At 43.0% G+C, this 16,248-nt stretch overlaps 1 protein-coding gene across 6 annotated transcripts in view; it reads right to left on the bottom strand.

Moving 5' to 3' along the window:
- CLASP1 (cytoplasmic linker associated protein 1) overlaps positions 1 to 16,248 on the bottom strand; it is a 270,131-nt gene that overhangs the window by 55,741 nt on the left and 198,142 nt on the right. For 5 of the 6 annotated variants that reach the window (XM_024734467.1, XM_024734468.1, XM_024734469.1 and 2 more), the window contains 8 exons: positions 15,454 to 15,557; positions 13,513 to 13,536; positions 12,017 to 12,261; positions 10,157 to 10,220; positions 7,751 to 7,753; positions 7,394 to 7,557; positions 3,308 to 3,386; positions 2,148 to 2,291 (listed from right to left, as the gene is read on the bottom strand). In XM_024734467.1, coding sequence (XP_024590235.1) covers positions 2,148 to 2,291; positions 3,308 to 3,386; positions 7,394 to 7,557; positions 7,751 to 7,753; positions 10,157 to 10,220; positions 12,017 to 12,261; positions 13,513 to 13,536; positions 15,454 to 15,557 — 827 coding nt within the window. The remainder of the gene's footprint in view (positions 1 to 2,147; positions 2,292 to 3,307; positions 3,387 to 7,393; positions 7,558 to 7,750; positions 7,754 to 10,156; positions 10,221 to 12,016; positions 12,262 to 13,512; positions 13,537 to 15,453; positions 15,558 to 16,248) is intronic. The other variant, XM_024734471.1, reaches the window with a different exon arrangement.

The raw sequence follows: 16,248 nt of genomic DNA, 5'->3' as shown, positions 1-16,248 counted from the left end.
GGGCACGAACCCGCGTCCCCTGCATCGGCAGGCGGACCCTCAACCACTGCGCCACCAGGGAAGCCCTCTCTCTGGGTATTTATCATTCATTAATTCACTGAAAATACTTACTAAATGCCTACTTTGTTTTACAGGTCTTGTGCTAGGTGCTGAGCATGCAGGGTGAACAAAAGAAGAGAGGTGGAGGAGGCACGGGGAACGGCAGGGCCAGGCCTCGCCCTGAAGACACCCAGGGCCCAGGCTGGGTCCCGAGAGAATTAGCGGCAACCAGGTCAAGACTACGTCAGCAGCCTGCGTGCCTGAGCTTCAGTCCCAGGGGAACGGTCTAAACTGATGGGCCTCAACACTGCATTAAAGATCAGCCAAGAGTGGGAGGAGCCCCGACCAGACACAGAGCAACGTCCATGCTCCACTCTGTACCAGTGAAGTCAAGTGACTGCAGGGAGAGCACAGCCATCCAGGTTAGTTTTCATTGCAGCCAGGACTGAGAACTACTGACGTAAAGCCTTTCAGCTTCCTCTGAGGGGCCGGGATTACTGTCCCGGAGGCCAGGTTCGACCTCAGCCTGAAGGTGGGGTGTTTGGCAGTCCTCACAATGGGGAAGGGGAAGACTTGCGGGCAGATACTGGAGGCAGTGTTTTGATGCCCCAGGCTAGATAACTCAAGGAAAAACATTCCTCTAGTGTCCTGATTAGAAAGGTTAGGACAATAAATCCGAGCTCAAATGTTTAATGTGCATGTCCAGAGAAAGTAGCCATAATGACCAAAGCTGGCTGTTCCCATACAGGCCCTAATCATGATAATAACGTGCCATGTCTAAAACATCTTCCAGCCCCATGGGAGGGAACCCTTCAGTAACCTTCAATTACAAAAACACATACTCATATAGACACACGTACTCAACGTGTTATGACTAAAGATAGGAAGTTGTACTTGGGCTCTTGTATTTCTTGGTTGATCTGTGACTTTGAAAACTGTAACACAAATATCTTTCTGACGTTCCAATCAACCAAATCATGCCACCACCTCCCAAGTCCCAAAGAGGCTTAATGGTTAAATTAAAGGTTGCCAGTGAAATGCTCTTTCAATAAATATTGAAACATTTTACAAACAGATCATAAATCAAAAATATTATTTTACTATTATTTACTATTAGAACAGTAATTTTGAATGAGTGCTTTAATAAAATTCATCCTTGTTTCTTTGACCTTGGACAACTTAGTTTATTACTGTACAATGGCTGGAGAATTACATTGGCTGTGACCTTCCCAAAGAAACCCTGCAGGTGGTTCTTTGGTTCCCTTCCTTGGATTCCATTAGAGCAGGAGCTAGGTGTTCAGGGGCATTTGGAACCACAACAACCTCGCTAACTACCTCTTGGACTCATCCTTAACCCCGCCTCGACCCAAGTGGTCCACGTTACCAACTCTACCCCAAGGCCAAAGGACTATTTTGGCACGTTTGGCGGTGGAAGGAGTATACTACGGGGGAAAAAAGAGAAGAAAAAAAAAAAAACAAAGTTCATGATTACATACAAATAACCAAAATCAAGTACTTTTAGTCTGAAACCAGAACTAAGAAATCTGGTTTTATCAGTAACTTTGAAAGGCTAGCTTGCTTATATATAAAGTAAAAGAACAATGGCCATGTGTGAAACTCAAGTGTAGAAGAACAGGACACTGACAGGAAGAGAATAATAGAAACAACGAAGAGAGTGATAACTTACACTTCCTGTGTGCTTATAACCTGTCAGGAATGGATCATGCTTTTAACATATATGAATTCATCTTCATAGTAGTCCTAAGGCAGAATACTACCTAAGAATAGAAATAACAGGGTCCCGTGCTCCCTCCACTGTGTTATATGCCTTTCAACATGCCATTTCAGAAGAAAATAGCAAATATTTCTCTTTAGGTGATTGAAAAAAAAAAAAAAAAACACAACATCTTGCTATCAGGGTGTCTCCCATGATACAAGATTTCAGATTTTCATTTTGATCTTCAAAGGCTGCAACTAGACGGAGCTGGAGGGACAGGAGCAGAGCCTTGGTTTTCTAGAAAAGGAGCGATAGTGGTTTGCGTGTAGGCTTGTGGGTGGTTTACAAGTTCCCATAAATGCCTCTTCGTGACGCGTGCCTAAGGACATACCTTTCTCACGTCTGAACTCTTTGGTTCTGTCGTCCAGGTTATAATTCTGGAAACAGCAAGCCTTGTCTCACTAGAGTTTATGAAATCTGTTGGGTCCATCTGCCTAGCAAGAGACTCGATGTACTTCAGGATTGCAACTTTGACCTGAAAGATCCAGCAATTATAAACAGTAGGTACACTTTATAAATCTTTGAACGGAACTCTTAACTGGTGCTCAGAGAAAAGAACACACTACTGAGGGGACACCACCACCTTTCTCCTGGATTTATGTTCCTACATGCAGGGGCCCTCCAGCAGTGAAAAAGCATGAGATGACTGACAGGGAAGCCTGGGAACAGAAGGGAGGCCTGCAGCCTAATCCTCTTCCCTCTGTGACTGCCGGGCCTGCAGAGAAGGCAGGCTCTGCTCCTCACAGACGCCGCAAGACACGTGCCGGGCAGGAGCCCCCGCTGGGGTGAGGGGTGGAGGCACCAGGGGGACCTCCAGCTCTGCCACCGACCGCGGGGCAAGTACAACTCTGTGTGAGTTTTATTTTTCAGCCACTCTAGGCCAGGTCTTGCAAGGCAGCACTGAAGGTAATTCAAGCTGATAATTCTGCTCTAACTTCCCCACCGAGGTCTCACTTGGTTTTGACATCAGGAGAAAAGGGTTATTATTTATTGGGCCTCTCCTAAAACCCTCAGCAAAATTAGTGATCAAAGAGGAGCACATCCTCCTTCTAATACCATTAGTTCATTCTTATAGGTATGATGTTTATAAAACATGTCAATTCATTTTTCATGTGTTACGACGTTAACATTAAAACCATTCCAATAAGATACCTATTTTAACACATGAAAATTCTCTACATTAAATATTAATGTGAAACATTGTAACAATGCCCAGATGTTGGTAAGGACGTGGAGCGACTGGGGCTCTCAGACACCGCTGGAAGGAATATAATCTGATATAACCATTTCGGCAGTTTAAAATAAAGTCAAGCATGTCCCTACCCAATAAACCAGCAACTTCTCTACTATGTACTGAACCAAGAGAAATGGAAACATGTTGCTCACAGCAGATTTACTCACAATAGCCAAATATGAGTCATGTATAAGCAAGTATATTTTCAGCAAATTTGAATTCTCGAGGTTGAACTATAATGACAAATGGTTACCGACCTTGAGGTTAGGAGTCTGGGTCTGATCCACAATAAATCTCATCAAAATGTTAAACTGCTGATCAAACGGAAAGGAGTCCCTAGGTTTAAAAAAAAAAAGTATTTTAAAAGAAAGACTTATTACAAAAAACAATGTAAAATCATATAAGAAACAAAAATACAGTATTATAGATTCCTCTAACATATGTAAAAAGCAAGCACGTTTATATTTTTTAAATATTACTTTTCATTTTATGTAAATACTAAAGTAATACACATTACATAGAAAACTTATTTGTTTTGTTTTTTGGTTTTTGTTTGGCTGCATCGCATGGCGCACGGGATCTTAGTTCCCGGAACAGAGATGGAACCCAGGCCCGGCACTTGAGAGCACCGAGTCCCAACCACCAGACCGCCAGGGAATTCCCTAGAAAATTTAGAAAAGGGGAAATCTTGTTAAAAGTCCTGAAACACATAAACTGAGCAATGAATGTCTGCTTGCCTTCTTGGGATCTGCTTGTCTTCTTTCCAGGTACCTTTCGGAATACTGCTCACGTGAGAAACACTTCCATCGCCCAAATCTAACTTTTACATCCCGATGAGGCTGCTTGCAGCTGCCCTTGCTGAAGCTGCCTGCACAGCTCCTAGGGTCCTCGCTGGGTAACCGCCCGTGAGCTGGCTTTGTGCGGTCACTACAGAAGAGCGCCCGTGGGACGCTCACCCAGAGACAGCCCTCTCCAGCTACAGACACACACAGGAGCCTTGGGACCCCAAGAGCCCCACTCCGGCTCCACTTCTCGCCTGCGACTCATCTCATTTCTCGTGGTCCTCTCACATTTTTGATCCAACTGAGTAACCCTGAGGGCTCTTGGCGAGCGAAAGTCAGTGCCCTCTCCCTTAAAAAGCCACAATTACTAGTGTGAGTTTAAAATTGCCTGAAGGAGCCCTTGTGCCTAATGCAGAGGTCCCTTCCATGCTAACAGGAAAGATAATGCAACGCAAAGATCTATTCCAATTGAGGCTGAGTGACTGCATCACTTTCTTTTAGACTCCCTTAGAGATGAATCTCAGTGTACGGAAGGATAGTAGAAAGAAAAGGGACGCAGGTTCGAATCTTTCAGATTACAGGACTGATTTGAAATTTAAATGAAATAATACAAGAAAAACATAAAGTGTGTGGCACATACTAGTTACTAGTAGTACCACCATCATAATTACTAATAAAAAGTAAACTTGACCAACAGCACATCCTTTTCTCCCACATCTATTTTGTACCCAGGAAGCTCTGAGGACCACCTCTGAAAGCAAAGCGCATCTTAGTATATATGATTTAAGTGACTCATACTGGCCACACATCAAAGACACAAACCACACACAGAACACCTCTCCTTTCTTCTACAGCAAAGGGAGGATGGAGAATACATCTGAGTAATGGGTGTATTTAAGCTGGAGCTGCGCCCTGCTGTCGAGTGCAGCCAAAGGAAGCAATCTACAGGCTAAAATCTGGCTTACAAATGTTTTCCTTGGCTTTCACAGTGTCATTTTTAAAAATATATCTTGGAATATCTTGCCTTAATCCACATTTCTGACCTTTCTTGAAAAGCCTGGACCACTGGGCCCACATCCCCTGTGACCACAACTCACCGCAGCTCCCCAGCCTCTCGCATAACCACCCTGCCGTTTACATCGCTCGTGTATCATCAGCTGCGTCAGCTCAGCCCCTCTAGTCAACCTCTGGCCAAACTGTGAAGAATCCACTGGTGTAGAGGACTGTCCCCCAACTGCACTACACTTAGTCACCCACAGGAGGGATGGTGCAATGAATGTCTGCTTGCCTTCTTGGGAAGCAAGAAGGAATTCTGGGGAATTCCCCGGCCTAGGTCCCTTGCCTTACTGCAAATACAGTACGTTACACTGAGTTCACTGAAAATCTAAAGGGAAATCTACTTGGATAATAAAATTCTATAGCAGCACAAATTACACAGACCTCCGGGGATGGGGACCAAAAGAAAAGCTGGCATCACAGTGCAGAGGAACAAATGTAGGCTTGGCAGCCAGAGACGTCTAACAGATGCAAGCGTGGGGGACGATGACGGGGCAGTGTGATGCCCTCCACACTCTCCCTCAGGCCAGCCGGCGACCACAGGACACACCACAGAGTGACAACCGGCTCTCCTGGATGCTGGCTCCCGGGCTGCCACGAGCAGGAAGTGGGGCTCCGGGTGTGTCAAGTTACTCTCTGTTTCCTAATTTTATAATGAAATGAGAAAGGTCCTTCCATTTTGACAATTCTATGATACCTACTCATATCCCAGTTTGCAGTAACGGGTCATATAAAAGTTACTATGCTGCTGATGATTTTCTGAGTGACCTGGAGACATCTGTTTATTCTTTTAAAAATTCAGCAGTCTGACACATTCCCCGCCGTCATCCACCAAATCACAACCAAGACATTACTGCGAACCATCTTCTGAGATCATTCAATTTCTAACACTCGTGTGTCGAGGATTTACTATTGCACAGGCAACGGTCAGAAGTTTGTTTCCAAACAATAATGGCACAGAGTCAGTTTTTTTACACTTTTTCTGAGTCTCAGTAGCTTTTCTTTTCTCATAAAGGCCAGATGGGCTACAAATATTGTTAAGTGTGTTATCATCTCTAGCCAATGAACTGTTAATAGAAACTATTCCTGGATGAACGGGAACCCTACACCACACATGAACAGAAATATTTCTAGTGTGCCTTACAAGAGGCTGAAGTCGTAAAAATACTAAGGTCTTCAGAAGGATGCTCATAAATATTCTAAAGTGTTTTTTAAAGAGAAGAGAATCAATTTTCAATTTTTTTTCTTTTTTTTACATTTGTCTTAGGTATTCACAAAAATAATGTCAACTCAAGGAAGATATGGGCATTTCATCTCATGGATTGTTGGGATATTTCAACATATATGTTAATAAGAGAATGTGGGAATTAAGTAAGAAAGTAGATATTCAAGTGGGTGACAAAAGCCACAGGTAACAAAATGACAAGAAACCACCTACAAAGACTCCCGTAGTACCAAAATGGTCTAGTGCCCCCGCCCCACCAGTAGACATTTTCCCAAAGAGGACATACAAATGGGCAACAAGTACATGAAAAGGTGCTCAACATCACTAATTATTAGAAAAATGCAAATAAAAACTACAATGAGGTATCACCTCACACCTGTTAGAATGGCCATCATCAAAAAGACAAGAGATAACAAATGCTGGTGGGAATGAAAATTGGCGCAGCTGCTATGGAAAATGGTATGGAGGTTCCACAAGAAAATTAGAACTAGCGAATTCCCTGGCGGCCTATCGGTTAGGACGCAGCACTTTCACTGCTGTGGCCCACATTCAACCCCTGGTCAGGGAACTGAGATCCCGCAAGCCACGTGGCGCAGCCAAAAAAAAAAAAAAAAATAGAACTACCATATGAGCCAGCAACCCCACTGCTAGGTATATATCCAAAGGAAATGAAATCAGTATCTCAAAGAGATATCCGACCCCATGTTCACTGCAGCAAGTGAACCCCATATTCACAACAGCCAAGACATGGAAACAACCTAAGTGTGTTGATGGATGAACGGATAAAGAAAATGCGGTGTACATATAAATGGAATATTATTCAGTCATAAAAGAGAAGGAAATCATGCCATTTGTGACAACATGGATGAAACTTGAGGGCATCGTGCTAAGTGAAATAAGCCAGATAGAGAAAGACAAATACTACATATCACTTATATGTGGAATCTTAAAAAAAAAAAAGTCAAACCCATGGAAACAAAGAGTGGTTGCCAGAGCCTAGTGGGGTGAGGGAAATGGGCAGATGTTGGTCAAAGGGTACAAACTTCCCATTACAGTTATAACACTTGCTAAGAGAACATATCTTGACTGCTTTTACCGCATAAGCAACAAAAAATGGTAATTATGTGAGGTGAAGGATGTGTTAACTGACATTGCAGTAATCATTTAGCAATATATACATGTATCAAATCCTCACATTATACACTTAAAACTTACACAATGCTGTATGTCAGTTTTACCTCAAAAGGTGGGAAAAAACGATCTTGCCCCCAAACACTTGCCTTGTGACATCGAGAGCCTTCTGAACTTTCGCTTGCACAGATCCAAGCAAATCTGCTCCCATTTTCTTAAGCAATTGTGTGAGAAGAACAAAAAGCCAGTCTTGCAAGTCATCCTTATGAATTATTATAAAATCCACAAGAGTCTCCAAAAACATACTGAAAACCTAGACACAAATGGAAACCAAGTATTTCACATATTTAATTCATGATTTCCTCCCAAGTCTCCAAAATGATAAAAATACCCATCTTGGCTTTGTCCAGAATCGTAACTGGGGTTGACACTGTCCACAACTGGACATGGCATAGGAGGCAAACGCAGTAACAAGAACAGATAAAGGAAAAGGGGTCGGAACTTACTCTCTGGTGTGAATTCCACCGCAAACCAGGCCATGCAACGAAACAGATTCCATGTTAGTCCACAGTGAAGTCATACAAGTTTCATGCAGTTTCTTAAAAGGCCTGAAAAGGCTACAAACTGACGAAATAACTCTCCCCTCCCTCTACATGCCTTTAAAATTCAGTACAGAGAGAAATTAACTTTGCTGAAAATATGAGTCTAATCCTGGAGACCTTTCTTTTCTTTCCTTTCCTTTTTCCTTTCCTTCCTTCCTTCCTTCCTCCCTCTCTCTCTTTCCTTTCTCTCTCCCTCTTTTTCTTTAAAAAACCTTTTAACCATCATAATTCTATACTATTATTGCTCATCACCTAGCATTCAACAAAAACTATTACAGGATGAGGGCAAAAAAAACTTGCATATATATTGCTTTTCATTTCAGTCATCTATTTTGATGTATGTCCGGTCAGATATTTATAAAGTATTATCTTTATGAAAAGATATTACAAGAGCCATATCAATCTTTATAAAAGATTATGGCTTGGGATGAAAGACACCGACAGTTGACATAATCCTCACGCTGCTGTGTGATCACCACTGCTCCCTACGGTGAGACAGAGCTCACGGTGGATCACCCCTGAACCAGTCTCAGAGAGGTTAGCGGTGGCACTGTGCACCCTACTTGGTAAATGAGTCCTGCTCTCCTGGGACAACTCGGCTATCGCAGACCTACTCGGTTCTAGCTCAGCAACTATTAACCACCAGGGGTCTCCCGTGAGACAGCTCAGAAAGAAGTCAATGAGCCCCAGCTGTGGGCTTCCTGGCTTAGCACAAAGGCAGGTAGCAAGTATTTACTAAACTGAGACCTGCAAACTCACTGTACAAGAGCCTTCTGATGGAAACAAATTTCCTTCTTTATCCTCACATTCTGGTTCTGAATCAGCAATCTAGAGGTGACAGGTGACAGAAATTTCATCCATGTCCAAATCCATCTAATATCCCTTATGCTGTACATCTTATGAATCTTATGCTTATGCTTTAAATCTTACTGCTTTTAATACTATCTTAGAGAAAATCTTGATAATTATATCTTTGGATATCTACCTGTCCCTTAAACTCAACGTTTCTTGGATTTTATTAATACTCTGAATCATGTCAACCTTGCTGTGAGGGTCATAACAGGAATTTTAAGACATGCTTTAAGACCAATATTGAGGAGAACTGTTGCCCCCGCCCCAAAAAGGAACACCCCGCATTCATTCTCCTATGCTCCCGTGAGCATTTCAAAAGGCAGGGAGGGGTCCTGTGTTGTTTTCTGTATCCCTAGCCCAGAGTGGGTGCTCAGTAAATGCTGAATGACTGCACAGATGGATGGATGATTGACACTTCACAGACAATTCCTGTGAGGACGAAAGTGTAGGAAAAGAAGGGGGATCACAGTAACTGGCTAGACTTTCTGGCCACCACAGGTTTCTTTCCCCCAGGAGGATTTATTTAGAAGAGACCATTTTTACTAGGAAAATGATAGTGTAAGACAGTTAAGTCTTGCACATCAAGCATTTAAGATTTGCTGGTGCTGATTTCTGGTTCCCTCAATTTCTACTTCAGTTTCTGTCCTTTACACTTTAACTTTCCCGATATCTTCATTCCTCTGTTTTTTCTTTCTCTAAAACCATCGAACAGCAACAGCCTGCAAAGCCTTCCTCCCAAAAAATGGTATTTATTTACAATCTAGACTCCAAGTGAACTTTTGTCAAGGGTCCCGCTCTCAGCTCCACTCCTAGAAAGGGCCTGTCCCTCACTCCTGGGTGCTCTCCCCTCAGCAGGGAGTCCTTGTCAAAAGGCAGTCCTCCTCCGGTCCCCAGGAGGTGTAGGCACCAGCTAAGCGACCACCATTCAGCAAATACTTAGAGGCGGCAATTCTATTGGTGTCTGGAGAAATACTTAATGTGGTTCTTCAGTAAATCCATTTTATAAATGCTTCCAATTTTCTATCTCATCCCATATAGACAAATTCTACATGGGTAACCCCCCCGCAAAGAATTACATAACTTGATTATTTTCTTCACTACTGTAACTTTTTTCAGGAAGGCATTATATTATAACACACTGTTACATCCTAGCACCCAGCCCACCATTTGGCTAAGTATGCGAAAATATTTGCTGAATAAGTAAAAGACTACATCTCATTCTCCCCATGGTAACCCTTACTTGAAACACACTTTATTTAACTTGATGTTGTATGGACATTGGAAGTTTCTAAGAATTCCGTTTTCAGAAGCCATAACAAACTATTGCTGAAATTGGGGTTCAGTCTGTAAGGTCTACACTGTGCTGCGGGGCTGGTATCCCACTCTGAAGTCGTGTATTATGTGGCCCACGCAGACATGCAGAGAGGAACACAAGTAGGCAGGTTCCCCAGACCTTACCTTGCTGTGAGGGTCAGCAAACATTCGGGTGAAAATCTCACACAATCTTTTCAACTCCACCCGACTAGAGGAAACAAAATAGAAATAAATAAATTTAATATTTAATAAGCCAATACTGAAATTAGTTACAGCTTCTCGAAATCCTTTTATTTCATTCCACTACATAAGCTTTATATAATTTTTATATAACAAAGTCCTTTCTTCACAAATCAATTATCTAAATTTTAATTTATGATGGAACTGCACAGGAATAAAAAAATCGCGATCGTCTTGCTCTCATTCTAAAGTGAAACTGAATCTCAGAGCGTGATCACCTGAGTTCACACATGTGGGCGTGGCAAAGCCACGAGCCACATCCTGCTCACCTCGTTGCAGGCGTGTTTCCACCACCACAAATGAAAGGCAATGGGATCAACTAGGAAAAAGCATGTGCTTCGGGGTCAGACAGACCTGGATTTTAATCTCAGTTCTGCTAGAGCCAAAGAACTCTGATATCTTTGTATCCATCTCAGTGAACCAAGCGGCTGCTAAAAGGATTAAAGAACACACCCTACCTGCAACTGTGCCTGAGACAAAGCAAACACGCATTTCATGTCGGTGCCCCTGTGACTTTTCTTACCCTGAACTGTACTACTGAATCCCATTTCTGCTTCAAGGTTTCATTAGAAAGACTCACCTTCTTCCCCAAATCATCCCTCTCAGGTTGGGTGATCCTTTAACATTGCTAACAATGAAATCTAGATCAGACCAACGCTAATCAACAGATTTCTAGAGATTATTCAATGGATACTTGGTGAACACTAAGAATCAAGAAACTGGGGCCGCGAGAATTGAGCAGATTCTTGACGAATGATGACAGCAAATCCTTTTTTCTGTTTTTTGACAGGTCACTAGCGCACCAGAGAGGACCTGCACTTCAGAGCGCATGTGGCAAAATTTCTCCTGACGCATGCACAGAAAAGAACAAGGGGGGCCGGGGGGTGGGGAGGGAAGGCGGCAGGAAGGAATAAGGCAGGGGCCAGACTGACTGGACAGCCGTGCTTGAAGCCCAGTGATTCGTCAGTCAATGCTCCCATGGCTTTGCGGAGCCATCCATGACCACAGACATTTATCCAGTCTCACCACACAGCTTTAAAAAAAGTTACCCGAAGAATATAATATAGTGTAGTTCAAACATCTCTGTAATTTTGAGATTCATCTTATAAGCAATGACCTATTAGTACTGTCATGGTTTAATAAGCAGCATTTCTTCTCAGATATAAAATAATGGTGTGTCAGTGGTGCCTTAGATTTGAGGAAATATGGTCTAAACACATATTTTTGGTATACGTAATACACGCTCATTTTAGAAAATTTATGAAATATAGAAACAAAGAAAAAAAGCAAAAATAATCAGTTCTAAAGCTGAAGAGTACTTTAGAGTACCCTATTTGAGTATCTCTCTACTCTGCATATTTATAAACTATACCTACGCCTATGTGTATCAGAACACTTTAGACTGAGGCTGGTATCATTTTATCCATGACTCTAAAGTGTAATAAACCGTCCCAACCTGCAGACCTGTTTTACTTTTGACCTAAATTGCAAACTGTACCGAGATTTCTCAAATAACACCTAATAGACAAGTGTAAGCCATAGGGAACCAAATGCTTTCTAAACCTAATCAGTTACAAAGTGTTTGCCGGATATTTCAAATTCTACGGAAGGCAAGGACCACGACTTAGCCCTCCCAGCACCTTTAGTGCCTGCCCCAGCGGCACTAAAGTTAAGAACTCCTGAGATGACGGGGGCCCGGGTAAGGCCCCGGGAGGGCAACACGGGACTCAGCCTGAGCTCACAAGCCTGGCCTCCTGCCCTCACCTCAGTGTTCTCTGGCTCTTCAGCAGGTTCTGCAGGCCCAGGAGCCCCTCCTTCCGCTCGGACCAGTTGGAGCTGGCGCAGTGGTTGAGTACCTCGGCCACATCCTCGGTCTGGCGCAGGTAGTGGGGGATGCCCCCGTTCCGGGAGCTGTACGAGCGCTCGGAGCACACGCTGGACGCGTCGCTGTTGGCGTCATCGTCGGAATACATCCCGTACGGCTCATACCTCCTCCTCACGGGCTTCTTCTGCCAGATCCAAGGACGGGTCGGGGGAGACACGGACAGGTGACGTGAGTTTCACCAAACAAAACCAACGACAGAGAGCTAAACGTAGACACACACAGGCGCATGCACCGCCCTTTCCCTGCGCTTACAGATGAGGGGAGTAAAAACAGAAAAGCAGACGTAGGGTGAGTAACAAGCAGAGCAGCCCACAGCAGAGGAAAGAGCACGATCTCTAGCGCGGTGCGTGGCCTTCTCAGTAAGACAGACTGGCTGTGTGACTTCAGAAAGCCTCCTCAGCTGTCTGCTTCAGTTTCCCCATCTTTGAGATGACAACGATTATCCTTCTCACAGGCTTGTTGTCAGGATTAAGTGGAATTATATGTTAAACAGCCCGGCTCGGCACCTGACGCACCGTTTAAGTATGAGCGCCCACCAGCCCCTTCCCAATCAAAAGCAATCTATCTTGAGCATGGTCTGTGAGTAAATTTGTTTGAATAGCCATGCTTCCTTAAGAACGTCTGACACTGCAATGTCAGTGGCAGAGTGTCCTACATACAAGGATTCCTAAATGATCTAAACTGTTTTTATTAAGGACTTAAAGTTTTACCACACTAATAGGCCTTCTGTAGACTAGAATACCCATGTCATTCATTTCTCTTACCTCTGAATATAAAACTGTAAGTTAAATCCCTATATAATTTAGCAACAGCTACATAAAATAGATAAAACTTATAAAATACGGTTTGTCCAAGAGAAAAACAAATAGCTACTGGCTTAAACTGTACTGATGTAATTCTCTAGGAATGTGACTTGTACACCGGGACAGCTCTGCCTTCCACCTACTGTCCCGGCATAATTATTAACAGCACCCTCTCTCACTCTCAAAAGGATCCTTGGTAGGATGATAATTATATGGTCATCTCACTTACCCATCAACTAGATTCCTAAGATAAGAAAAATGTTGAATGTATCCATTCATGAATCAATAACGACATAAGAGGAGACACAAACTAGGTTAATAACTAAAATGAAATGCTAGTAGGAGAAGGGGCAGAGCTTGATATTCGAAAACACTGAGGCAAATGTGAGAGATGACCAGTTCCATCACTAGCAACAGCGTCACTAGTTTCCACAAAGTCACAATTCAGAACAGAATTTCTATACGATGCTACTTTTTTTGTTGCTTTTACCAGCTCCTAAAGGAAATATACTCAACAGAAGAAAAAGAAAAAAAAAAAACAAAACATAAAACAAAAGTTAAAGCCCTGGTACCTTGCTCCTGGAGTCTCCTAACAGCTGTAGGCAGGAAAATATTGAAGGATGGGGAAAAAGCATAGAGAATTATGTCAGAAGCATATGTGGGGATCGTTCTTGCAACAAAAGTGTACAGCAGAACATATCTTAGCAAACCAAAAATACAGGTTAGCAAGCGATTCGTGTCAAGCGAATAACAAAGAACGCTTTCACAATGGCATTTCCTAACCCTCCTACGCCTCTTATGAGACCTTCCGGTATCTGCTGGAATTCTTTGCTGAAACTCTCCACATAGCACTGAGGTATATCCCTAATGCTGCTATTAACTCTGTCGCCTGCTCCTAGGACAGATGCTGCCCCGGGACTTCTTTTCTGCGAGCAAGGACCGTGTACCATCCCGGCGCAATCTCTTCTGGAGCAGGTCACTTGGAGAGACCAAGCAGTTTGGACAAAACGTAGTAGTGAGGGCAGCGGGGGTGTAAGGGGAGCCGGAGCTCAGAGAAAAGCCCAAGTCAGGTGAAGGCAAAGCCCAGACTCTCCAGTCCTGCTCTGCCCCCTGGCACTCTGGGCACGGTACCCCTCCCCCCACCCCCCACCGAAGTGCTCCGTGTCTCACGGAGGAAGGGCTTTGCGCATCCATCACTTCTTACCCCTCTGGCCCCCACTTCTTCAAGTCCCAAAATGAGTAAGAAACAGATTCCAAGTGCTGCAACTTGGAAGGAAGAACCGCTTCACAGAACTGTGCACCACCTCATGACTCTTTAGTCAAAGTCCTGCTTAAAGCAATTATCCTGAACTCCAGTTATCTGCCAGAAAAAGCCCTCCTGCACACAAGGCTGATGAACAGAGCTGGCCGGGCAGCCCTCACCATGAAACCATGAGGAGAGCGGAAAACTGCTTGCTCACAGATGCTTGCCAGAGAAATCTGGCTGAGCAGGAATAAATGAGGGAGGGCCAGGAGGGATGAGAGTTGGAATCACTGTGGCCACACGCTATAAAGTTTTGATCGGATGAAACACGGCTGGATTTAAAACCTCAGGGTTCTGATCACTGTGGCCACACGCTATAAAGTTTTGATCAGATGAAACGGGGCTTGATTTAAAACCTCAGGGTCTGAAAGCGGGGTTATTACCTTTGTTCATTAGAAGAGAACAAGTCTTAAAACAGTACAAGCAAGACCAGAGATCGGGAAGTTCTAAAGAATGTCTATTTTAAATGCTGAGCACATAAACCAGAAAGTACAAGAGGCTGTGTTACTACCAGCTGCAATGCATCTTTAAAAGACCATTTGACCACAAGCTGATTCTACTTAGGAATTCTTTGCTATAACCATTAGTTTAAGGACTTCTAATCACTTTACGTTGCTTTTTTAGATATTACATTGTAACAGTGCAAAAACATACTTCGCTAGTGCTTCATATCCTCAGAGTTGACCTCAAAATCTGGGAAAGTTTCCGTAAATAATGACTTAAGGACTCATTTAAACAAACAAACATAAAATCATATGGAACAACCAGTGAGGGAAATGGAATAAACGCAAGATTTTCAAACCACAAACGCTATGACCTACTGTTATACAATGATATGCTTAGGCTATGCCATCAAAGTCTGTAAAGCAACAGAAGCAATAGAAGGGAATAAAGGAAATGCTGAAAAAAAAAAAAAGATAAAAAAGGAAAAGAAGAAGCCCAATGACATCAGAGAAGCCTGATGTCATCACAACTTCACTGATACTGCGGAGCACAGAAGACATACTTGATGCTACTGTGTCTTGTAAGGCCAGTTTTCACTTACGTACAGAGTTCACAGTTTAAGAAGAAAAGCATAATAATATAAATTTACACAGTTTAAAGAGTGTCAAAGATGATTTAGTGACCTGGTTTGGAGACTACTTCCTGTTAAGACAGAAAAACGCAGGTGAGTAATTCAAAGAGACTCCACACACGTCGTGCCTCTTACCAAAGCATCAGCAACAGCAGCTTCCAGATCTGCACTGGTGCTCAGAACCCGCATGGCATTCACAGAGCCAGGTATTCTTCCTGCCTGGCCGAGCCCAAACCGGTCTAGTTAAAAAACAAAAGCAAAAGATGTGTCACTTTAATTCACGTGTCTTCACTTCTTTGCGACGGCTCCGGCCTCGTCCCACTTACTGGACAGAGGACGGAAGCATCTCTAGTCAATTTTCACTGCACCTGACTTGTAGTTTCAACTACACCTGACCTGCTTATTATCAGTGGCAGAGGTTCACCCTGTTCACATTTAGTACGATCGTGCCAAAAAGCATCCTGACAACTGAAACGGTTCTTTAATGACAGTCTATTTTTGAAAAGTGTTGAGACATGGGGGGGACCTTATTATAGAAGGTGGCTGGGCCACGAGGGTAGTCTTTTCATGTATACAGCATTCTCTCTAAAGGCTAGCGGCCCTGACATTTGGTCAAACTGATTAGAAAGCTTCATGGTTTGATCAATGAGTTCTAACGCAATGTGTCATAAAAAGTTAAAATTTGAAACAAATGTATTAAATTGATCTCTGTGCAAATTTTCATTAGTGTCTCTACTGTTTAACTGTTATTAAGCTCAATTAATGTTACGTATTTGTTCATCATGAGGCCTGTGTCACCAAAGGCTATTTAAAAATCAGTTTATTAAAATTCTTTAATCTTCACCACAAAAAGCTAGTATCTTTGCTGCAAAACATTAATCATTCAGATAATATAAATTTCTCCTGTCCCTCAAAGGATTTTTAAATGAT

Source organism: Neophocaena asiaeorientalis, unplaced genomic scaffold (assembly GCF_003031525.2).
Source record: "Neophocaena asiaeorientalis asiaeorientalis breed wild unplaced genomic scaffold, Neophocaena_asiaeorientalis_V1.1 scaffold32, whole genome shotgun sequence".
NCBI lineage: Eukaryota > Metazoa > Chordata > Mammalia > Artiodactyla > Phocoenidae > Neophocaena > Neophocaena asiaeorientalis.
Note: the sequence above shows the minus strand (reverse complement) of the source record. Positions and strands in the feature narration are given on the sequence as shown.